Here is a 25,723-nt window from a genome sequence, read left to right as displayed (position 1 = left end):
TTAGTGCCATCCTGGGGGGCATGAATCCTGAAGTAGCCAGCAGTGGGAGAGGGCAGAGAAGACTGAGGCTGGAGATGCAGGGGTTGGAGTTGGATGGGTAGCTCACCTCCTTCCTGGCTGCGGCACTGCCCAGAGTATCTATGCTGTGAGCGGCTTTCAAGGTCAGTAAGCGGATCTCCTCAATGGCGATACGGCTTTTAGCAATCCAGTGAGCCACGACTTCCTGTAGGGGATCGAGGGAAGGATCAGTGGGATCTTGGTTGATAAACCTTTTCCAGTTCAATGCGAGTTCACAAGCCTGGCTGCATATATTTTTGAGTTAGAGTCCTAGCTAGAAACCTGCGGAATAGCACAGTTATAAGAGGAAGATTGTAGAAGCGTTAGTCACTCAGAAGTCACTCAGAAAAAAAATCAGCTATTTTGGATGTTTTAAAATTCGTGTGTGTGTGTGTGTGTGTGTGTGTGTGTGTGTGTGTGTGTCTGCCATGCATGGTGGCAGGTGCCTATTCTGGATATCTTCTTTAAAATGTTTTACTGATTCTTTGTGATTTTCACATCATGCACCCCAATCCTACTCATCTCCCCATCCCTACTGACCCCTGCAACCTCCCTAATAAAAGAGAAGAAAATGATAAAAATAATAACAGTAAAACAAACAAACAAACAAACATCTCACCGTGGAAGCTGGAGTGTATCACAGAGCACACCCTCATGTCCATACGTCTGTACTTGTAAATGTCCACTGCAGTAAGGCAGTGCTCTGGTTCGAGGTCCCTGGCTTCTGCTACTCTCTCAGTTCTGGACCCTCATCTGGACTCCTTGGGCTATGGCTGCCTTGAGTCGTGGAGACCCTGCAGCTTAGGCTCCTCAGAACTGGCTGCTTCTAGTGCTCCAGCAGTTCAAAGATGGGAACATGCTGGGGTGGGCCTGGGTGGTAAGTAAGCTGTCAGCCTGGCAGCTCTCCTGCACCCACACCACCACAGCGAGCGCTCCAGCACTGCACTGGCTAGCTCACCTTTGGGTAAGCCGGCTCTGCTTACCTTGCTGCTGCAGCCCTGGGTGAGCTAGCCAGGGCACTGACACAGACCATGAACCAGACATGGCCCGCAGCCCTTGCCGGTTCTGCCTCGACTCACAGTGCTCAAGCCATCCTGCTTCTCTCTCTCCCATCTCTCCTACAGACTTGCACAGTGAAGTGGCTCCCGCTGTGGGCAGGCCACAAAGAGAGTAGGTCTCTGGATGTCTTTCCCCCATGTGTAGCATGGTGGCTGGCAGGCCTCTTATTTTGAATATCTTTATGTCTGATGTTAAGGTGGCTGACCTGAGCCACTGTCTTAGTGCCACACTTGGGGCCCACGTGACTACCAGTCCATGTAAGGACAATGGAGGGACTGGTTCCAGTCAGACTAGATTATTCCCAGCACCATTTCAGATGACCCAGCAGCCCTTTACTGAGGTGTTTTATTTAAAAAGACCTTTCCCATGCTTAGAGAAGTAAGTGCCTCGTGCCTGTAACACCGGCACTAGGAAGGAGAGACAGAGGAATCAGGAGAGGTTAGACTGGGCTACAGGAGATCTCCTTTTAATAAAACAAAACAACCAAGACCGGAGAGAGAGCCTGGTGGGGTGGCTAAGAGCACGGGCTGCTTTTCCAGAGGACCTGGGTACAGTTCCAAGCACCCACATAGCAGCTCACAATTGTAGCTCCAGTTCCAAGGGATCAGATGCTCTCTTATTCCGGTACACATGCAGGCAAACACCCAAACCCATAACAGACAAACGAACATACACACAGAAACCCCTTAGAGGATGTTCTAAGAGTTTCTCTTTCTCTCTCCTCTCTCTCCTCTCTGTCTCTCTCTGTGTCTCTCTGTGTGTCTCTGTCTCTGTCTCTCTCTCTCTCTCTCTCTCACACACACACACACACACACACACACACACACACACACACACACACACACACACACACACATTGGGACACAGAACAGTTCCATCTCCTCCAAACCACCCCAGAGCTGCAGGCTTCTGGTGTCACACCCCTCACTTCAAAGCCTGATTGGAGAGATCACCCCACAGCCGTGCCTTTTCTGGGGTGCTGTGCCAAGAGATTCTCTAGCATGTATTCGATGCAGAATGGCGTCTTCAGCTTTTTTTACCCAGTGTCATGCTTTGACTTCTGCCCACGTCTTTCTGCTCACTAACAGTCAGCGATGCTAGCTGCTGAGAATGACTCCATTCTGGGGAGGAGCACGGTCTGCTGTTACCCAGTCACCTGCAGAGGGACATCGAGCCACACCGACTTCTGATCCATGAAGCCTCAGCGCACATTTCTATACAGCCTTTGTTTGGTATGAGGGCATGTTCTTCATTTGTTGTTGTTGTTGTTGTTGTTTTGTGTCATTTTTTAAGCAGACACTAGAAGTGGACTTGTTTGCCACTGGCTAACATTTGTGAGACATAGTTGGCTTGAGTGGCTATCCCATGTGGTATTTACAGCAGCTGACTATGACAGTCCTGGGTGTTTCCCAAGCACTGGGTACTGCTAGGAATAATCCTCAGTCAGAGATATCTCACTGCGGATCCAGCCTGCATTTTTCTAATGCTTGGTGCTTTTGATCCTCCTTTGATATATTTGTTTGCCATTGCTAAGTCTGCTCATGTCTTAAAGAGACATTCGTGAGATATGACATAGCAAAACTGACAAAAACAAAAAAGGAAAAAGATGTGTCATGCAAACATAATCAGAGTCACGTAAAGCAGTCTTCCGAGCAAAACTGTGGAAAAGCAAATGCCTGGAGTAGCTGAGCCTGGAGTAGCTGAACTGTTTAAGAGAAGAGAAAAGTGAGAGGATCCAGTCTAGCTTTCTTTGAGAGGAGTTGTATAAGAATGTGAGGGGCTGGAAGAGAACGACTCAGGAGAGCTCACAGGGCAGAAGCAGAACCCCACGAACACGGCCCGGCAGACTGCAGAGGCACAAGAGCATTTAAACAGAGGAAGGGCGCCCTCTCCCACAAGTGTCGGGGCAGATGAACAGACAAAAGCAGGAGTCTGAGGAGCCATCCCTCAGAACAAGACTACACTGCGCTGTGCTCCAGAGCAGTGGGGACAAAGCAAAGGCCCCCAGACTGATGCCCAGACATGGGCCAGGACAACAGGACGAGTGAGAGTTCACTAAAATCGAATGGGATAAAACAATACTTGAGAACCACAGAGCTGATAAAGTGCCCAGAATGTAAAAACCTCTCAGTAGAAAACACCAAGTTATCCAGGTAGACAGTGGACAGCAGACAGAAGCCCAAGGGAAGAATATGATGAGATGTCCCGCTAGAGTCATGTGGATCACTACAAACCAACCAGAATGCCCAAAGAAGGAAACCGGCGACATCGTCACATGTGGCGGAGTGCACAGACACTGGACCACTGATACGCAGCTTGTGAGCTGGATACAATGGTCGTTCCCCTGAGCATTTCTCTCAGATAAATGGTAGGTTAGTATTCACGGGAACACCTAAAGCAAGTGGGTATACCAGCTTTCTAACAACCAGAGCCATGACACCATAAACAAGAAAGGGTCCCTCGCAGACGCACAGCTCACCTGCGGGGCCTCTACACTAAGAGGTGCTGCTTAGCAGGACAAAGAACCAGCTACTGATTCACACAGCTTGGTGCTTCTCCAAAGAACCACGACTGAGGAAAACAGCCAATCCCCGAGGCTTACTTACATACCATATAATTCCATGTCTGGAATGAAAAATTACTTTGAACAGAGCAGACTATGGTTGCTGGGAGCCAGTGGAGAGATGGAGCTGAGAGTGAGGTGAGTTTGGGTCACAGAGGGACAGCATGAATGAGCTCGTGGTGATGGAAAGTTGGTAGCTGAGTGGATTCCGTGACAGCATCAGCGTCATTCTGATGTGCTTCTGTAGCTTTTCAAGCTGCCCCCACTGAGGAGAATGGGGTAGAAGGGACCTCTTGGCATTATCTCCTATGGCTGTAGATGTGGCTATACTTACCTCAAGACAGAACGGTAAAAAGGAGTACTTGCTTCTCACCTATCTCTGTGAAAATCCTGAGTTTCCTTCAGTTGTCAGAGCTTAGAACGGAGGAGGGAAGTGCATGGGTTATGGGTTCACGGGCCATAAATCCCAGATGCAGCAGGGCATTCGTAACCCAACCCAGGTGATCAAAATGGATTTTGGGGTTCCCAATTTTACTATTGCTCATGGTGCTTGCTAAGCCTGACCAGCAAATTCCAGCGCTTGACTCAAGCCATGTGACGCCCCCAGGGCCATCTTGCACTCCATCGTCTTTCTTCACGCACGTGTGGCTTCTAAGGTCTGAAGCACGTCCAGTAAGAACGTGAGTGTACTGTGAAGTGTAAAATGTGCACTCCGTCCTAAAGCGGGAACCGCCTCACCGTCCTGTGTTGTGCTGAGCTCACTGCTCACACAGACTGGGGCAGTTGAGCACATGTCTTGAATGGGCTTCATCTGCTTCCTTTTACTTTTCAAGAACGCAGCCACAGGATCGGCCTGAGTGCTGTGCGGGCCCAGCACTCAGGTCAGGACGGCCCAGCAGGTGGGAACAGGCTCGGAGTGCATTCCCAGCTGCCGCGGTGATGAATGAAAACCAGGGAAACCACAACTTCATGAACGGACTGAAATGTTTTCCCTTCTTAGTTTTTAGAACGAAGGATCGAGTTCCCAGACGAGTCTCCTCAGACCCCAGACTTGCTGAAAAGCACTGAGGGTGAAAACTGGAAACTCCAGGAAACAGTCAAGCGTACTGACTGAGATGGAATTCCAGTTTAGAGCTGGAATGATTTAGAAGGCAGCTGGAAGGAGGCTCCGCATGGAAGGAAATAAAGTGTCATTTTTACAAATTGTGAAAAGGAAAAGAAGAGCTGGAGCACATTCTTGTTTGTGACACGCCTACTCGCTCTCTTTTTGCTTCTGCCAACTCAATTAATTCAAGCCAGATGTGAGACGCTTCCAGCAGAAAGAGACACGCGGGTTTCGAGCCCTTGCTGGTGTAGCAGGATATATTAAAGGGCAGGAGAGACATCCTCCCTGGTGCAGCATTAAAACAGCACTCAAGTCAGGTGTGGGGTGCAGGCCTTTAATCCCAGCACTCAGGAGGCAGAGGCTGATGCGAGCAGCAGGTCCCTGGGTTCGAGGCCAGCCTGGTCTACAGCTCGAGTTCCAGGACATTCAGGATTATAGAGAAACCCTGCCTCATAAAAAAACTAAACAAAAACAAAACAACCTCCCCCAAACAAAAGAAAACAAACCGACAACAGCAACCACAACAAACCCAACCAAACCAAACACCACTCGGAAGCACCTGGGCTGAACCTTAAGCTCAGGATGCTGCTGGACCCCCAACACGTCCTCCCCAACACGTGCTCCAGGGCTCATACGACAAGCTTGCAAAGATGTGGGGAAGAGATCATGACCATGAGCTAGTCCCTATCTGGCAGCAGTAAGGCTACATCCATCATGACCCCACATCTTCCCAAGGAGCTCCTCAACCACAGGCTTCCCCACAAACTGTATGGCATCACCATTTTGGCTGCGTTCTTCTTTAAAAGGACATTATAAACAAACCATGTTACTGTTGCGTGAGCTCAGACACTCGCAGGTATTGTGTTTTGCTGACCCCTCTTCCCAGCCTCCTGTGCTACAACGCTGCTATCGTTAATATTCGTATTTGTCTGCACCCACACTGCTCTCAGAGCCTGCACTGAAGATGGGCTACCTCACAAGACACAGCAGCCCATACACGCCTCAGTGGAAGCTGGGCTGGCTGTGCACACCTTCCACGCCCACTTGGGAGGCAGATGCAGGTGTGTAGCTGTGGGTTCCAGGGCACCAGGCCTTGGAAAGACTCTGTCTCAGAAGAGCAATAAACCAACCAACAAGACAAACAACCAAACCTAAGCAAGAAGCCGCTGTGAAACATTCTGAGTCATAGCTGAATGGCGTGGGGTGCAGGAGTGGGGAGCAGGTGGTAGGGTGGGGGAGGCTCACACAAAAGCTTACAGCTGTGCGGCAAACACAGTACTCAGTCAACACAGGCCTGATGCCCGCACGTGAACACAGGTGAGATTAATACTCAACACTGAGCTTTCTTGCTTTATTAAACAGTAGGAGGGCCTGTGGGTTGTGACTTGGCTATCTCCCTTCTTCTAGAAGGTTCTCTAGAGTCTGCAGCCATGCCTCTTCCCTCTGCAGACACACATGATCTAATTTTACTGCCTATTTGTCACTGTGTTTATAGTGGGTTGTAACTAACAGACTCAATCGTATACAATTTATATAAATTAAAATTCAAAAATCATGTACTGTAAGGAACCAATGTACCCCTCACCAAATGCTGGCCCCATTTCTACATTACTCCATCAGAATCAGCCCGTTCCATTTAAACAAAAATCTAAAATAGAATATTCCTTCTTTGTCTGAGTTACTCACTGTTTCCCTATGTTTACACTTAACTGTTCTAATCTCTTCTAGAAACCCCAAGGGCAAGGCACATTCTTTTTCTATGACAATCCCAAGTCCTCAGTGAGCTGTGATGTCCCGGGCAGGCTCTAGACAGCATGAGTCTGAGAGGGCTGAGGTCATCCTCACGCTGTGTGCTGGGTGTTGAAGCCTGGGACCCGGCTTATCTTTTACGGGGGAAATGCAGCTTCTCAGCCAGGACAGGCCCAGGCCCACAGCAGAGAAGCCCACGCCCACGCTGGAACCCTCTCCAGCATGGATGCTCCTCTCACTAAGGTGAGCAGAGCTCAGGGGTACAGCAGGTTCAAGGATGTGATTCTCCTTACATGCTCATAGAGCTTCTTCCCAAAGGCCTCCCTCTGCACTGCCCGGTCACACATGATCTGCAGAATGCGTTCTGCCAAGCCCACGGATCTCATACAGTGGTGGATTCTTCCGGGTCCAAGGCGGCCTTGGGAAATTTCAAAGCCCCTGCCTTCACCTGTGAGAAAGCAAACAGAACAGGAAAACGTCCTATCCAGTCCCTTTTATCTACATAAAAGGCAAAAAAAAAAAAAAAAAAAAAATCTGAGCCGCCCTCAGTACAAACTGACTGTCTTCTGGTGTGGGAGGAGTTCGTTCACTAAGATGGAGGGGAATCTGGATTCCAATCTAATGTAAGGACGTCTCTTGAGTCACGTATCGGCTGCTTGAGAAGTGCTACACAGCTACAAAGGTGGAGATGCTGTCCCTGCCTTAGGAATCCAGAGTCCAGAAATAACAGACGTGGTTACGGTGACACAGACAGACAAGGAGAGGCAAGGGAGGGTCACTGTCCTCCATGGTAATTCCAGGGCCAGTGTGTGTGTGTGTGTGTGTGTGTGTGTGTGTGTGTGTGTGTGTGTGTTGGGGTGTGTGTGTGTTGGGGGTGGTGAGAAACAAGAACACTCTTTGAAGGTTGGGGAGGTTTCCAGTGAATGGAAAGATGGCGTCATCCCAGGCATGTAATGGACATTTTAAATTTTATTCTGTCTTGGATCTAAATTCAAAGAAAGTATCAACATTTTCTTAAAACCACTAAGGAGCCTTCAGCATGTGGTTCTGAATTAGACAATGTTTGTATTCAGCTATGTTTCGGCTGATATAAAATATAAAACTGTCATTAAACATTCAAATAAACCCGCATCATCCCAAATAAGAAAGTATGCAAAAGGAACATTTTCCTTGATAACTGGAAGAAGGTGGGAAGTGTCCAAATTGAGGCTGTATCTTTTTCAGATGCAGATCTGGGACTAGGGTGGTAATACTCACCCAATATTAAATTGCTGGTGGGAACGCGTACGTGATTAAAATGGACCTCCCAGTGTCCACCATGCACATTGTCTGTACAACAGAAAGTAACAATTTTATAATGCAAAATGAGTTGAGCCAAGAAGTCATAGACAGTGACTCTGCTATAAAGTGTAATTATTCAGTGAAAGGAACATTTCAAAGATACCGTGGACATTCCAGGGCAGAACCCAGCCCACAGTTCATGGCACCCAGTGTTGCAGCAAATTCAACTGCTGGCATCGTCAGAAGAGGTCTCAGGAACTCTATGGAGCCTTTTAAATCTGTCATCTGAAGTTGCAGACTAATGGAAACGGAGGACCAGGTCCCGAGTGTGCGTCACGGATGATGTCAATTTGATTTACCACCCGTTTCATTTGTCCCCTGAGCAGACCCATGGTATCATCAGGCATTCATTTCCAGAATGAGAAACTAAGAAACTCCAGTGCCTCACTCACTTCCAAGGTTTTAAATGTTGACTCTTTTCCCCCCACAGTGGAAGCTTCCTTTCGGAGTATACAAACACACATGCAGAGAAGCCCGCCGGTCGGTACTGTTCTCTGAGGACAAGCTGCCCTTTCCATGGTGTAAACACGGAGGCAGGAAGCTGGGCTGCCACCCTCTCCTTATCTGCTCTGTCTGGACCTTCCCTGGCAAACTAAAGAGCTGACGGGGCCAAGGGGTCTCTAAGGGTGCGTGTTATGCACACAGTGCTGCTGGCTCCTTTCCGTGTTTCCGCAGACTCTGTCTTCCTGCATGGGATGCGTGGACTCGGTACTGAGCACTTACCCATGTAGCCGAACACCGACAAAGGCCTTATTAACTCTACTCCAGGGGTGTCCATCGGCACAAGGATCATGCTGTGCACTTTGTGTCTGCACAAAAGAAAAACATTGGATCTTCAGCTCTGTGAGGTCAGGTGATCGAGGACGACGGGAATAGTGAGTGTGTTAAAGCCACACTTAGCCTGGGTGGGTACAGACTGTGCTCGGGACCAGAAGCAACAGCTCGAGGGTGACTGAAACCTGAGGCCGCTCACTACTCAACAATGATAGATGACAACTCCATCCGAACTGAGCATCTGAAGACAATCGCCTGTAACACACACACCTGCCTTTCACTCAGTCAGCTCTGAACATTTATTCTCTTCTACAGTACCGATGACTGAACCAGGGCCCTGAACCCGACACCCACTGAACACTGAAGAGTTTAATTTCTAATCATTTTATCCAAACATCTTTCAAGATTCATAAACACTTCATCCTCTCCCCCAACCCCCCTTTATTGTCTCACTACACAACACAGGCTGGCCTGACAGTTGCTGCGTGGAGCAGGCTGGACTGGACTCTGATCCTTCCGCCTCCATTGCCTCTGAGGACTGAGGTTACAGGCCTGCGCCAACCTCAGCAGCTCCTCTCTAATCCCTCTCTCCCCAAATAGTTCCCTAGTGAATTTTGACAGCAGAGCTCTTGGGATACAGACATAGGCTAGTCATTAGCGTGTCTTAGGTATGGTAGGATGCCCACGTGGTGCTTTTTAAGTGAGGGAGTGGAGAGAAGGACAGCCTGGCTCATTCTTCTGTGTTCATCTCCGTCAGCAGCGCTTTATTACCTGGATACAGAGGGAGACTCCGTTCTTCCCAAGACAACTGCGATTTTGCACTTGGGATTCCCAGCTCCTGTGGATGGGAGAAAAGGGGCAGAGAGAACAAAGGGAAGCTCTCATGTTACATTCCACTCTGAAGTTTCTGTGCCCTCCATGTTTATTTCTAGTCAAAAAAAAAAAAAAGGAGGAAATGACTTCATTCATTAAAACAACAACATTTTGTACATGCTGTACACCATTCAAGAGAAAGGATTAGGCAAGGACAAGATTGCACTCCATTGATGAAAAGCTGCTATGCCAAAATGACCAGATGCTAAAGAAACGTGAGGCAGCTGGATGCCTGAGGCAAAAGTGACCATGCCTCATTCATGGCACTGTAAGCAGTAGCCTCGCTGCAAAGGCTGTACCGTTTTATATGTCTGAAGTAGCACCTTACAGGTTCTGATACCATCTTTAGATGGTAGGGCTATTTATTGGTTTATTAAGGGTGAAAATTAGATAACAAAGCTATTCTGATTTGAGTCTTATTTTTTTTTTTAATCACATTTTTAAGGTCTGTGAGAATTCCTCTTTAGGACCTTGCAAAAAACACACTGAAGGGCCAATGAGATGACTCAGAGGGTAAAGGTGCAGCCAAGACTGACAAACTGACTCCTGCAAGTAGCTTGTTTCTGACTGCCATACAATGCACTGCAATATCACACACACACACACACACACACACACACACACACACACACACACACACACACACACACACGGTCTCTACCAGAGAGAAGAGAGAAAGGCATGGGTCTTCAGAAAGAGGCAGTCTGCTTTTCACAGCAGCACTTTCATCTGAAGAAAGGCCACAGTCTGTGGCTCTCGAGAAGCAGCAGGGTGAAATGGGTACGACTCTGTAGCTCTTGCAGGCTTCAACCTGACTGAGGAGACATCGGGAAACAGGAGACTATACACGGAAACAGTCCACAAATGAAAACTGAGCTGAGGGGTTGGGGATTTAGCTCAGTGGTAGAGCGCTTGCCTAGGAAGCGCAAGGCCCTGGGTTCGGTCCCCAGCTCCGAAAAAAAGAACCAAAAAAAAAAAAACTGAGCTGAAAGCTTTTCCAAAACCATTCTGGGAGGATTCAAAATGGTAGAATGGTGTCTGCTTCCCAACCCCATTGGGATTTTCACTGAAATAAAGATGTAAAAATATAGTGAAGGCAAAACTGTAGAGAAAAGGAAATGGAGGAGGTAAAGCAGGATTGGGGTGTTGGTGGCTACTGAAAAATGAGATTCCAATAATATCTGGGGAATGGGTGAGAATAAGAGGATCAGGGAAATGGATAGAGAAACAGGTGTCTAGATCTGCACAAGATCCTGCAGAGGGACAGGGCTAGGAAAGTTGTGAAAGTAGCCAAGGATGTAAGAAGGAAAATGAAGCAATCTTCATTCTCATTAGAATAACAGCTGGGAGGAGGAATGTACTAAAGTTCACAGCACAGAAATCAAATGATGTCATTTTGACACTAGGAGGCTGGAGTCAAAGCCAGCATCCCATCAGCCCAGCATCCCATCAGCCCAGCATCCCATCAGCTGACTGGAAGGGATCTGAGAGCTGCCCCACTGAGAACCTTCTTATGGAGTACTACACAGGAAAGAAATGTACCTGGGAAATAATTCAATGCCAGTAACAGAAGAAACTTTAACTTAGCCTCCTTTTCTCATTAGAATAAATAGAATATTTTAAAATATCAGTAACAAAGTGAAAACCTTAAAAGATTTCAGAGGGAATAAAAGAAGGCACCCAAGAGGAAGGAGGGTGTATCCTTGAGATCCTTTTTACAAACTGCAAGGGATGCTGGATAAAAAGAAGATCATGACCAGAATTCTATACCTAGATAAACTATCCACCTTTGTGAGACTAGAATAAGCATACACACCAATGAGTAAGAGTTGAGAATTTACCTAGTATGTACCTTTTCCTCAAAGAGTTAAGAATCTAATCAAGCAAACTAAAGGAACAAATAAAGAAAGCCAAAATATTCAAAAATAGTATATCTCAGTGAGGTGATACATGTAAATCCTAGGATAGTCACACTGAAATGTGCCTATAAAACAATCAGAGTGGAAAAGAATCATTGATGTCCATGGAGGTCTCTGGAAGAAAAAAAAAGCCAGTCTGCAGAATTAAAGGAGCATGTGCAAGAGTGGGAGCTTATAAAAGCAAATGATTCCATTAGAAAATAGCAATTAGAAACTGGAAAATATCTAGTGTACACGTGAACCATGACCCCAACAAACCATACTGTGGGATAGTTTTAAGTGTCAGGAAGCTGAGGTACCGACCTCAACAGTAGAAAGTCTCTTTGGAACAGCCAGATGGTTTACATTGCACCGCTATAGAGGCTCAAGGAATCCAGCAGGATACTCAGAAAACATGGAACACTCCTCACCACAGAGTGAGTGCTAAGTGCTGGTTTTCAAAGTTCAGGGTCACCCTGGGTCAACTGTAAGTGCGGTCACAGGAGAGAAGGCAGTGCGAGTGACCTGGGCCATGCAGGAAGAAGCTGTATGGTGACAAAGGAAGGAGGAGCTAAAGGGTAGAAAAAGAGGTGAAAGAATTCAGGACCTTCCACTACGGAAGAGAGCTTGAGGAGAGCGTGAGGAATCAGAACCCTAAACTGCATTTAAAGTTTCTCTGTGGCTATAGCTCTGGATGGCCAAGAACTCTCTCTGTAGACCAGGGTGGCTTCGAACTCACAGAGATCTGCCTGCCTCTGCCTCCCGAGTGCTGGGATTAAAGACATGCACTACCAAACGCAGCCCAAAAGTTAGACACTTTTATATTGGAATTATTTATTCCAACTTATTGAGTTGTTTGTTTATTTAATAGATATAAATTTACTTAACATTAAATATTAAAATGCAGAGAGCTACAATAGGAGCAGCCAAATGGCGTCATGATACCATCTTGATGGTGTAGATGGGGAGTGGGGAGAACTTGGGCCACCTTGAACCAGAGTGGAAATCAGAAAGTTGCCACCTCTCTCCTCCAGGGCACACGCTGCCATGTGGCGGGATAGGGGTGAGCAGGCGGGGAGATCTCTTATTTGTTACCATTTCAGCCAGACAAGAAGAACTTTAAAAAAACTTATTAGCATAACTAAGCAGCGTGTGGTTCCGCATGCCTGCAATCCCAGCACTTGGGGTGCTGAGGTGGGAGCACGCAGAGAATCAGAGCAGGATGGGCTACATGGTGAGACTCTTCAACACCGCCCTCAAAATGGTGAAAGAAAAGCAAAGCCTGCCCTCATATAGACAAATTATAGAATCTGACTAGAAGAGGGAGACTAGATCTGGGTTTCCTTTCCTTTCCCAATTTTCCTTTAATCTGAACATAAAACTCAGGACAGTGGAAGGGTCATTTCTTGGTGGAGAGGCCTTTCTTCACTTACAAGTGAGTATGTGTAACTCCAGAAACCTACCTGCGTGCTCTGCCTGGTGAGGTATTTAAGTGGATTTTTAAAACATAAAATCTTTTATCTCTGAAAGGGAGGGTTTGGGGAAAAGGGCGGAGAGCCTAAACTGAGTGACTCCCTCATTCTCAGGCTAGCATCAAATCAATGGCACACCTTGGCTGGCACTTGAATGACAGCTCTGATGCCTCTATAGCCGCAGCCACCACACCTGTCTGAACGTGCAGTCACAGAGGCACATGTGTGACTCCTATGGGTGACTAGAAAGGGAGGTGTCTTCAAACTAACTGAAACAGGAACTTTAAAAAGCAAAACTGGCCAAAGAGATGTTACATTATTATTAGGTAACAAATACGTTATGCAAAAAATTTCTTCCCCATTTTCCCTGAACACATGACTTATTGCCTACATTTTGTGTGCAATAAAATATGGAACCATTTTTTCCAACCTTCTGGGTATTTGCAACACAATCTGATTACTAAATCCAATTGTTTCAAATAAAGTGAAATGGAAACTATTATGTTAAAAAGCAATGAATGTTTTTCATTAAAAGAAAAAGGCAAGCATTTCCTCAAGTATAAATGAGGAAAATGCGAAGTGACTTAAATAAAACATGTTGCTAGGTCTCAAGTAGTCTGCTGTATTAGTGTTGGCATAAAGCTTTGGTTCAGCTGAGCACACTTGCTCTGTGTCAACCAATGCCACAGTTTAAATGTTAAATGTCCTCCCCTGGCCCTGTGTGAAAGGACTGGCACAAGGCAGCACTGACAGGATGCAAGAGAGCCATTGGGAGGCAGAGGTTAGTTCCAGTCACTAAGTCATGTGGGAAAGGCCATGGGACCCTAGGCCTACCTCCTTCCCTGTTTGCCTCATGGCTACAAGCTAAGCCGTGGGCTAAGTGATTCACTCTGCTACCTCCCCACTCCTCCCTACTCCTCCCACTGCCATTCAGTGTCTGCTCTAGGGTCCAGAGCAGTAGGGCCATCTGGTCATAGATTGGAGTCTCTAAGGCCATGTACAGAAAGAAACCTTCCCTCTACACTAATAAGCTCAGGCCTTATCTTAGTGACAGATGGCTGGCCAGCAAAACCAGCCGGAAATGGGAGCTTTAGTATTTCTGGACTTTGTTTTAAATGGCAAACTCTCTCCGGCATTGTGGTTTGTAGCTAGAATTCCTTATCTGAAAATTCTCAGCTGGGAGATTTTTCTCACTTTATTTGCCCAGGCTCTGTAATCATGTGAAGTTATGCTTTTTAAAAAACCCTCTCTCCCCCTTCTCTCTTCCCTGTCTGGGGGGTGGGGTGGGGGCAGAGAGCGCAGTGCAGATGCCCTCAGAGCCTGAGGAGGGGTGGTCGGAGGCTGTCTGGCGTGGTGGTGCTTCTGGGAAAGCAGTATGGGTTTAACCACTGAGCAATCTTTCCAGCCCCCATGAAGCCATGCGTCCATTCTTAGAGATTACAGAATAAAGTGCTTTAATATAATGGCTCGCTTTGAATTCTTCAATAATATTTTTCCAGTAGAGTCAGTACCTAGAGGCCCATAAGCTGTAAGGTCGAGTCTATGTGCCCCACGCGACATGCTACCTCCTTGGTGAGCACACAGCTGAAGATAGGAACAGGGCACACTAACACGATTTGGGGTTCGCTTCCATTACAAGTCTTATCAGAATCAGACTTCAGAAGTGCAACCTGGGCTGGAGATGTGGCTCGGGGGTACCGTGGTAGTCTAGCATGCAGGCAGCTCTAGGTTCAACCCCAACACTGTGTAAAAAGTAAGTAAAGCAAAGCTGGGAGTGGCAGTACAGCCCAGTAGTCAGCACTTGGGAGGTGGAGACAGGAAGGCTGGAAGGTTAAGGCCACCCTGTGTCAGCAAAGCAACCAGGCACAGTCTCCACCACTCCTGGAGCTCTGGCCCAGGCCTCTTTCTCACTGCTTAGAATGTACACCCTCCTCTCCCACCTCTCACCCTGGCCATGCTTCCTATGGCCATGACTTTCAGAACGGAAAGGACTTAGGCACTTTGTCTTATAAGCCCTCAATAGATTGCAGATGAATTCTGAAGGAAAACAACAGGCAAGTAATTCTTTAATTTTGCCTTATCCATTAACACATGGAGGATTACTTGGACTCTAAATATGAAACACTTAACGTGCCTTTTTTGCTGACTGTTAAGTAGAGGAAGTCAGGGCAAATATACAACGGATAAAACTTAAAATATTTTGTAGTTAACCTCCCTGATTCAGAAAAAGAGATGCAAAGATCCTCATAAATACATCAACTTCCCCAAGCTCCAGGCAGAATGTGTCAGGGGTGGCAGCAGCAGGAACACCCTTCTAGAGAAGAGAACCCCTCTCTTATGTCACTTTAGTCACTGACCAGGATACACAGTGTCAGAAGTGGGATGGGCTGTAGGAAATGCAGAGTCCAGGGAACCTCTCAGCATATCTGCGGGTCACAGGCCTTTCGAATGAAAACAGATGCCCCAGATAAGGGTGTTTGTTCTCAGCACAGACTCTACTGCAAGACTGTTCAAGTGCCAGCATGCAGTCAGAGTACAGTCCTCTCTCCCTGATGTTTGCTCATCCGCTCGAGCTCTCAGTCTCTTAACTTCGCATGGTTACGGAAAGAAAGATGGCAGCTAGCATTATCGTGATGTTGTGTGTGTGTTCTGAGCCATGTGTGAACACACGGTACCACACAGAGCATAGCCAGCCACCGGGAGGTCTTGAGGCCATTTCTTCTAACGACATGGACTTTCTGAAGTAAAAAATATTTAAATTTAATTTGGCTTCAGCTCTAATATTAATGATTCAAATCAGGATAAAAACATTATGAGTTAAGAAACTTCTTATAATAAAATTTCCACTTGGAAAAGTTTATCATCCAAGCCCATGATTAAGGGGAAAATCATCCAATGTGTTTTCTCCGAGCTCGTGCCACTTTTATTAGGGAAAGCAGACCTTGGCACACACCGAAACTATTTTTAGAATAATTGATACTTAAGTAATGATTATTTAGTAAGTGTTAAATTCCAGTGTAAATGGATCAAAATGAATTCCAAATACATTAGAGTTGAGGTTTTCAGAAACTTTAAGGAATCAACCCACAAAAAACTATGAAAAATAATATTTATAGATCTTTGGATTGGAATCTTGAAATTTAAAACTATATATGAGTCTGGGTATGCTACTGTGTGCCTACAATTCCAGCACTAGGTGTACGGAGGGAGAAGGATCATGAGTTCAATTTTATCCTTGACCACAAACTAAGTTCAAGGCCCACCTGGGCTACATGAAGCCCCTGCCTCAAAAAAATAAAACAGACAGTGAGAAAGATAGAAACACACAAATAAAAAACCCAACAACAAAGGAAACTATAAATTAAAGTAATAGAAAAAGATCAATTTTTTGTCAATATAAAATTATTTTATATTACAAAATAAAGGTAATAAAATATGTTTAATGTCTCCTTAGAGTATTAAAACCATTAGAGAGGTAAAGATGGACACGTTTGCAGAAAGAAGAGATAAGAATTAGAGATTTTTTTCCAGCATTTACCTTTACCAACCCCCTTCTCCCCCGAGTCAAAGTAGGGGAAAAGGTAACAATGAAATGCCGCGTACAGTTAAAGGTCAAAGGTAACTTACTTATCACAGGAGCTTACAATTCACCATCCCACGTGTGGCTAGCAGGGGCACGATAGAAAGTAGAGTGCTATGGAACTACAGTCTATGTATGGACCTCACAGAGGCAGGGTGTTGGGAAACAGGCACTGGCACATATCGCTGGTGGGATAACAGGAAAACCATTCCCAAGCAGCACAACTTGGCGATGCCCGGGAAAATCAGACTCCCCCAGTCCCTGACCCTCCCAGCCAGTATCTATCATTTGTATCTGTCCTGTAAATATGGCTGCCCCTCTACGAAATGGCAGGAGCCTAAGAGCATTGACTTGGGTAGTAATGATTGTGAGGAAGAACATTCGGTCAGTTTCCAGCAGGCCTGTTCAAACATGCTGTGTTGAGCCTATAACAGAAGGGATACAGAAGTTTTCTAATCACCAACATAGACGGAGTCATGACTACAAGTGAATCATGCTAACACTGTCTTTAGCAGACAAAATTATTTACAGCCTTCAAAATTTCTAAAATTAGTTTATTTTTATCACAGTCTACAAAATTATTACTCTGTGATGTGATTTATGATACTAAAAAGAAATCTAAATTTCCCCAAGAAATACTAAAGCAAACAATGGTGATACAGGCAATAAAATATTACTTCTACTGAAACTCGATTGATGGTGAGTTTGATAAAAGCTTTTTTTTTTTTTTTTTTTTTTTTTTTTTTTTTGCTTACAAAAACATGCCATTAAAACCCATTAAAGGGGCTGGGGATTTAGCTCAGTGGTAGAGCGCTTACCTAGGGAAGCGCGAAGGCCCTGGGTTCGGGTCCCCAGCTCAAAAAAAAAAGAACCAAAAAAAAAACCTATTAAAATATGAATTAACATGTAATATGGACACTAAACAAGGTCTTAAGGTTATCTAAGTAACGCTCCGCTTGAAGCCCAGTAACATAGAGTTTAGTTAAACATTCATCACTGGCAAAACAATGCCACCAGCAGAGGGCCAGGGAATGGACAGAGAGAGAGGCAGTTTGGGGACCAAGGGACACTGCTGTGTTAAGGCGAGAAATAATTTTTACAAACCATTTGGTACTGAGACTCAGGAGTCTGATGAGAGGCGAGAGAGGTTACGGTGGACAGGCAGGTGTGGAGCCGACAAACATCAAGGGCTCTGAAGTTGCTCAGAGTGGGGATGCTCTTCTCGGCCTCTCACTTCCGGCCACTACTCTGCTTCTCCCTTATTTGCTCGCTATTAAGTGCTGTCTGGTCTGAGACAGGCTGTCACTGTGTAGCTTGGATGGGTGGTAGACTTGTGACCCTTGCCTCAGCGTCCAGAGTGCTGGGATTAAGAGCCTGAGTCACCACACCCAGCTACCTCTGATCTCTGCGCTCCAGAGGCAGCTCTCCCAGCTGAAACAGGTTGGTTCTTTCTTTCTTTTTTCCCTCCTTTTGACCGAATATGCATTTCTGATTTTTTTTAAATTTCCCACCCAAATTTCCCATCACTACCAAGTCTCCTAGTTGTATCTGAAGAAATGAAAACAGAGCCAGGGGTCTGTTCGCCATGACTCATACACCATGAGCTCATCGCGCCTGGAGCCCCAACCCAGTCCAGACGCCTGTATGTCCTGACGGCTTACGTTTGAAGAAAATGATTGTTTTTTTAAATCAAAAGCTGTAAAGATTATTACAGAATTACAACTTGTTTATAAGACAGGAACCCAAATTATAAGAAAATACATAGTTTCTTAGGGTAGGGTAAACAAGGATTAGGAGGAGACATATTCAAGCACACACAGAGCAAAATTAAGACTGCACAGCAGGTAGCATCATGGGATACCGGAAATGTGTCAGAGATTGCACGATAAAATGGAAAAAGTCTAACATTGAACACGTAAGAGAGAACTGTAGCCCTGGCATCAAAATGGAGGATGTTGCTCAAACTGACTGATTCACTGCTTCGTGAGTTTATTATTTGACAGGCTGGCATCATGAGTAAGTTACCATCATAAATGCTTAAAACACACAGAGTGCAAGACAGCTGTGAAGGACGGAAATGATTATAAAGTACTAGGAGTGGGATGTGAGGCACTTGGAGGGCATCCTAGTTAGCTTCAGTTGTCGCCTTGACACAGTCAGTCATCTGAGGAGGAATCTCAGTGGAAGGATTTTCCAGATCGGATTGTTACGTGCTGATGGGCACGTCTGCAGGAGACTGTCTTGATTGTTAACGGACCTGGGAGGCTCTGGCCCACTGTGGGCCAGCACTATTCCCTGTGCAGACGGTCCAGTGTAATCACGTTCTCTAACCATATTCACCCCCATTTTCCTTCCCCGTTCTCCTTTCCCACTGGTCTCCTTCCTCTTCTCAGATGATCATAATTCTATCTAGTTCCCTAAAAATGACATCTTTCTGCTCTATGGCTGAGTAGAAGTCCACTGTGTATGTGTGTGTGTGTGTGTGTGTGTGTGTGTGTGTGTGTGTGCTGTGTGTGTGTCATGTATTTTTCTCCTCTCCTCTCCTCTCCTCTCCTTTCCTCTTTCCTTCCCTTTCTTTCCTCTCTCTTTTGAGACCTGGTCTCACAGTACTCATGCCTCAACCTCAAATGCTGGGATTCCAGATATGAGTCAGTATTGCTCACAGGGGACTGAGAACTGAACCCAGGCTAGGCCACTCCACCAGCTGAACTTCCCATAACCCTACATTGTCTTTACCTGTTCTTGGATGTGCTTGTATCTCCCTAGTTAAAACTGTACTAGCTTGGGCCTGGAGACGGCTCAGCAGTTGGGAACACTGGCTGCTCATTGAGAGCACTGGGGTCAATCCCCAGCCCCCATGTGGCAGCTCACAATTGTAACTCCAGTTTCAGCAGATCTGACTGCCGGACAGTAGGCAGGCAAGACACCTACGATCCTTAACAAAGGAAACGAATGGTGTCTCCTGCTCAGAAGACAGATTATGCGCCTGTTAGTAACTTCTTCAGTCAGTTCACTTAGATGCTTAGAACTCATTGTGGTGGTGGTGGATTCCTCACACCGCGGCAAATGACACGAATCTAGAGCTAAGCTGTTTTAGCCGATGCTTCCTTAAAGAGAGGCGGCTACACAGGTTAAGGCTACCTTGACTCCCAGACGTATGGGGGGAGGGGGATAAAGATGAAGGCGCATACCAATGAGTTTCCTCTGCATGAATCCACACAGAGACTACAACAATCATTGATGGAAAAGAAAAGGCTTGGGTCTAAAACAACTTCTGCAGGTGGGCACTAAGGTCAGCTTTGCATGAAAAATGGGGCAATGGTATGCAAATGTGAGGTGAGGCTGAGGATCCCGTCTGCGTGGAAACTGTCTTCCTTTCTAAGGTGCATTTGTTTGGCAGCCTGGAAAAGCTGCCTCTCCACACACAGGAGGAAAAGATTCTAAGAAAAGGAGAGAAAGCCTCGAGAAATGCACACTTTGGACCACAGAGAATGCTGCAGTGAGCCAGGGCTCTGCCCCAGTAAAATAAGAAACTGAAATCGTGTTGTACGCAAACAGTAAGTCCTGCTTAACTGACTGATTTGGTTTTTCAAAAACATAACTTTATGGGTTAAAATCATCTTATTTTTCTCTCATAGACAAAATAACTTGGTCAAGTATTTCTGGAGCTCCCCCCTCCCTCCCCGCCACCACACCCCACCCTGGGGCAGGGCCTGTGGCCACTGGATGCTCTCAGTGTCTCTCTGTGGCTGACCGGGGCTTGGTGAGCCACAGGCACTCTCTTGTTTCCTTCAGCTGAGTGGAAACGGACGGGACGGACGATCCTGCAGTTTGGCCGCCAGAGCTGGGACTCCTTCCATCTGTATCCAGGACATTTAGGAATTTGGATGCATGCCACAGGAAGGTTCGCAGAGCACTTAATCAAGTGCTCCGGAGGTTAAGTTTCAGGAAAGCTCTCTTGGATCCAAGATAAAGGCGGGGTGTAAAATTGAAAACAAGAGTTGCCTGGGTCACAGAGGTCCTCTGATCTCCTCTGCGCTCCGGACGGCAGCTCTCCCGGCTTAAACAGGTTGGTTCTTTTGGTTTTTTTCCCCCTCCTTTTGACCTGAATATGTGTTTCTGATTTTTAAGCCCAAAGATTTTGTATTTTTATCTTAGTGGAGGATGGGGGACTTGGTACAGGCGAGTTTAAACATTTACATGTCCCACAAAGAGCTATTAAGAACAGCTCTACACTTCACGTGAGTGTACCAAGAAGAGCTTTTCGCATCACCACTGCGGGTTTGTACAATGTTGTCAGGGAGCAGACAGGGTTTACTTGGTCATTGCTTTTGGCTCTTTAAAATAAATTTGTTTTTGTTCTTAAAATGATTTTAAAGAGCATTTAGAAGCCTCCCTACATGTCTGCAGAAGGGTGCTTTCTGCAAAGTCTCTTCCTACTCTAACTTTCTTACACTGTTAGGAAGTCATCCTTACTCTCAAATGTCGCCCTTACATTTTATTCGGCTCTATTGCTTTCCATCATCCAGTCCAAGGCTTCTGGATAACAGTTAAGAACCAAGTTTATACTGTGTTAATAATTAATGCATAAAGTACAGAGGCTGCAGAAGTCTCCTTAACAGAGCTTCTGAGCCGCCTTAGAGACTGACGGTGTGGTTTCTGCACAATAGAGCAAATCTCCCAGCCCGGAGCACCTTCCCTGAGGGGAACCTTCACTCTTTGCTTTATTCATTCAAAGAAGAGTTAGCAAGTTAAAGACCTTTTTTTTTTTTTTTTTTTTTTTAAATTTGAATATTCTTTCCTGTACTGTTTTGAAAATACTGTTTTCATGATTGATTCTGTAAGATCTGAAATTCTTTGAGGGTCAAAATTAGTCAAACCAAGATAGAGAAGCTAGAAATAAAACTATAAGAATATTGAAAGTCATTATAGTATTTATATTAAACTTGTGAATTCTGTGCATGCTTTTCTTGTACAATGCAGTGTTATTAGCCAGCTGTGATTCCCCAGACCGAGATGGGAAACACATGGTCCACCCATTCTGCAATAACAGCTTTATATGTGGTGGGAAAACCTTTAGAGCCTGACAAATATTTAGTGAACAGCTAGAGCGTACCAGGTATGCTAATGAAACTTCAGTCACAACCAGAAATCAAACTGTCAGACTCCAGAGAACTTAGAGCTTGGAAATACATTTTCTCCACAGGATGGAGTCAAAGCTCTGACCGAGAGTCTTCTGGGGAGGAAACTGGATAAAGCTGACAGGCGAGAGCAATGGAGAGGCATGGCATGTTACGGCAGTGTGTCAGCCACAGCCTGCAACTCAGCCCATTACTGACTACTGTGTGGAGCATGGGGAGGAGGCGGTGGCGGGAGGAAGCCTTGGATGTCATTCCAAGGAGCTTGTGGTATATCCAAGAGCCTTCCAGGCAAAGAGCTAAGCGAGACTGTGGTAGATTGGCAAGTTAGAGGCACAATATCAATTGGCAGTAAGAAGAATGGTTTTGACAAACAGTTGGTAAGGACAAAGAACAGTCAGATTCCAGATAGGAAGACAGGAGCATTAAGTGTGGTGTGTTTGTGTGTTTGTATGTGTATATCTGTGTGTGTGAGAGAGAGAGAGAGAGAGAGTGTGTGTGTGTGTGTGTGTGTGTGTGTGTGTGCGCGCGCACACACAAGGTCAAATCTGATATCCAAACTAGGTGTGGTGGCTCACACATGTAGTTCCAGCACTGAGGAGGCTAAGGCAGGAGGATTGCCAATGATCGTGCAGACTAACTGGAACCCAGGGACACAAGTAGTGTGACAGGCTTAGGAGGCAAGCTGGCTAAGGAGGCTTTCTTGTAGCAAAGTCAACCAGTGACTCTGTGCCAATGCCAAGCTAACTTATTTAAATTAAAATTATAAGTAACTCTAGAATAAAAATTAAAACATTTTTCAAGTAAAACAACTTCTTTTACTTTGTTGTAGAAATACTCCACAAGACTTAAGTTACATTTATAAAACTGAAATGTATCTTCTGCTCTTTGATTAAATTTTGCATTATAAAAACTAGGCTAGGCAGACGGCTCTGTGATTAGAGTGCTTGTTGTACACGTGTGCAGACTAACACTTGGGTCCCCAGTATGAGTGTAAATGAGGGGTGGCCACTGCAGCCCATCCACAGCCCCAACACTTACAGGGTGCAAAGGATGGCTGCAGCAAGCCGGCAGTCAGAATAGTCCTGATGGTGAGCTCTGGGTTCAACTGAGAGACCTTGCCTCAACAAATGAGGGGAGAGTAATCTAATGACTCCTAGCAACTTCAACCTTTAGGTACATGCACACACATGTGCACTCATACCCACACACATGCGTGCGTGCGTGCGTGCGAGTGCGTACACACACATAAAACAACTCATATACTTAAGAGTCTTCACGTTTGTCCAGGATTTAATGACTAAGGGCTGGGATACTGTCTGCTGACCATGGGCCAACTCCAGTTCCTATATATGAGAGCAAAGGATGGGGGGACTGACTCCATGTGGTTCTCACTGAAGTTTCCATAGTGAGAGCTAGGCTCACATATGTGACAGCCACAATCTATTCTCGAGAAAAAGAACAAGCCACATGCTGGGCAGAAGCTGCTCCCTATCATGCTGACGTGAGTGCTTTGTGTTCTTCTTGTCGTGCAGCTTGACACCATGGCTCTGGAGCAGAACCAGTCAGTGGAGTACGATTATGAGGACACCGAGATGAACTACACTCATGACTACAGCCAGTATGAAGTGATCTGCATAAAAGAAGAGGTCAGGCAGTTTGCGAAAGTCTTCCTGCCTGCCTTCTTCGCGGTCGCCTTTGTCATTGGACTTGCAGGGAACTCCATAGTTGTGGCGATTTATGCCTATTACAAGAAACAGAGGACCAAGACCGATGTGTACATCCTGAATCTGGCTGTAGCAGACTTGTTGCTTCTGGTCACGCTGCCTTTCTGGGCAGTTAACGCAGTTCATGGGTGGATTCTAGGCAAAATGATGTGCAAAGTAACTTCGGCCCTGTACACGGTAAACTTTGTCTCCGGGATGCAGTTCCTGGCTTGTATCAGTATTGACAGATACTGGGCAATCACTAAGGCCCCCAGCCAATCAGGAGTGGGGAAACCCTGCTGGATCATCTGTTGCTGTGTGTGGACGGCCGCCATCTTGCTGAGCATCCCCCAGCTGGTTTTCTACACCGTGAATGAGAATGCTAGATGCACGCCCATCTTTCCCCACCACCTAGGAACATCCCTGAAAGCATCCATTCAGATGCTGGAAATCTTCATCGGTTTTGTGGTTCCCTTTCTCATCATGGGCGTGTGCTATGCCATTACTGCTCGGGAGCTCATCAAGATGCCCAACATTAAAAAGTCCCGCCCCCTCAGGGTTCTGCTCGCGGTGGTTGTTGTTTTCATTGTCACTCAGCTGCCCTACAACGTTGTCAAGTTCTGCCAAGCCATAGATGCCATCTACCTGCTGATCACCAACTGTGACATGAGCAAGCGCATGGATGTTGCCATCCAGGTCACCGAGAGCATTGCGCTCTTCCACAGCTGCCTCAACCCCATCCTGTATGTCTTCATGGGGGCCTCTTTCAAAAACTATATCGTGAAAGTGGCCAAGAAATACGGATCCTGGAGAAGACAGAGACGGAATGTGGAGGAAATTCCTTTTGATTCTGAGGGTCCTACAGAGCCAACCAGTTCTTTTACCATTTAAATATAAAACTGCTCTCTGCCTCTGCTTTTTGCTTACACACACACACACACACACACACACACACACACACACACACACACACACATTGTCTCTTCCTCAAATAAAATATTTGTGTTACACTGAGCTTCAACCATCCAACACCAAACACTGTTGTTGCAATGTATAACAAAGAAGGAGCAAGGGGTGGGGGTAGGGTAAGGAAGACAGAGTAGACACCAGAGAGCAAACAAGTAGGCAATATAAGGAAACTAAAGCTAATGACAGGAAAATAGCTTGGCAGGAGGGAGAAAAGCATTGTGCTATAAAGAGGAAGTCTTTGTGTGTGTAGGTGTATGTTGGGGGGGTAGTGTTTTGCATTTTCGCTGCAGTGGTAGCTATTCAAATCTGATAGCAACTGTAATTATGTAATATAAAACACTAGGTAATGAGCACCCAGGACCACCCTGTACTATCTTTGTAACTTCCTGTGAGTAAACAACTTCAAAATAAAAAAATTAAAAAAAAAAAAAAGAAACATCATGCTGTGAGTCTGGCAATCTAAAACCAATTAATAAAGAAACTTATGCTAAGAGAAATATATAATTATTTAAATTTTAATAAGAATTTTTTGTAAAATTCCAATGCTTAAATAATCATAACAAAACTTACTTTTTTTGTTTCTGAATTTATAAGTGATTTTATAACATAACATATAAGAAAGAATGGTAATTAAAGAAAAAGGCCAAAGCCATAAAGATGTTCACACATCCTGGTAAATTCCTATACATGCAAATTGCTCTGATGATATCACCAAAGAAAACTAATCCAAATACACGCTGGGTTCATCGTGCATATTCTGGAAACTGGCCTTTGAAAATCATTTTTACCTAGAGTCAGTCTAATTTTATAACTTACTACAGAGCTTGCCTTTATCTGTTGGCCCAGTATTGAGAACCAGTGAGCAAATATACTATCCTATATACAAAGTTTCTTTTTCACTTAAAAAAATTAGGCAATAAAATATGTACCACAGGCTGGTGAGATGGCTCAGCAGTTAAGAGCACTGGCTGCTCTTCCAGAGGTCCTGAGTTCAATTCGCAGCAACCACATGGTGGCTCACAACCATCTGTAATGAGATCTGATGCCCTCTTCAGGCATTCGGATGCTCAGAATATCCAAGATACAATTCACAGACCATATGAAACTCAAGAAGAAGGAAGACCAAAATGTGGATGCTTCAGTCCTTCTTAGAAGAGGGAACAAAATACTCACAGGAGGTAGAGGGAGGGAGGGACTTGGGAGGAATAAAGGAGGGGGAGGGGAAAAGGGAGGCAGGATCAGGTATGGGAGGAGACAGGGATGATATACAGAGGGTCAGAAATTTGAACGGAGGTGTGTAGCAATGGGGGACAGGAACTGGGGGTAGTCACCAGCAAATCCCATATGCCAGGAAAGCAAGAAGTTCCCAGGACCCAACAGGGATGAGATTAGCTGAAATGACTAACAAAGCGGAGGGAGAACCTACAGAGACCAATTCC

At 45.7% G+C, this 25,723-nt stretch overlaps 2 protein-coding genes across 2 annotated transcripts in view; one reads left to right on the top strand and one right to left on the bottom strand.

The window, feature by feature from the left end:
- Acad11 (acyl-CoA dehydrogenase family member 11) overlaps positions 1-25,723 on the bottom strand; it is a 65,150-nt gene that overhangs the window by 5,029 nt on the left and 34,398 nt on the right. The window contains exons 14-18 of the mRNA XM_032910387.1: positions 9,420-9,486; positions 8,598-8,683; positions 7,791-7,862; positions 6,827-6,981; positions 107-223 (exon numbers count right to left, since the gene is read on the bottom strand). Coding sequence (XP_032766278.1) covers positions 107-223; positions 6,827-6,981; positions 7,791-7,862; positions 8,598-8,683; positions 9,420-9,486 — 497 coding nt within the window. The remainder of the gene's footprint in view (positions 1-106; positions 224-6,826; positions 6,982-7,790; positions 7,863-8,597; positions 8,684-9,419; positions 9,487-25,723) is intronic.
- Positions 23,153-24,700, top strand: Ackr4 (atypical chemokine receptor 4). Its single transcript, XM_032910390.1, has one exon. The coding sequence runs from the start codon at positions 23,154-23,156 to the stop codon at positions 24,204-24,206; it is 1,053 nt and encodes a 350-aa protein (XP_032766281.1). The 5' UTR covers position 23,153; the 3' UTR covers positions 24,207-24,700.

Source organism: Rattus rattus, chromosome 8 (assembly GCF_011064425.1).
Source record: "Rattus rattus isolate New Zealand chromosome 8, Rrattus_CSIRO_v1, whole genome shotgun sequence".
Lineage (NCBI taxonomy): Eukaryota > Metazoa > Chordata > Mammalia > Rodentia > Muridae > Rattus > Rattus rattus.
This window is presented reverse-complemented; position numbering and strand designations above follow the sequence as displayed.

Bases quoted from the DNA above. Each gene is read 5' to 3' on its own strand.
- Ackr4 (XM_032910390.1), top strand. From the start codon at position 23,154: ATGGCTCTGGAGCAGAACCAGTCAGTGGAGTACGATTATGAGGACACC.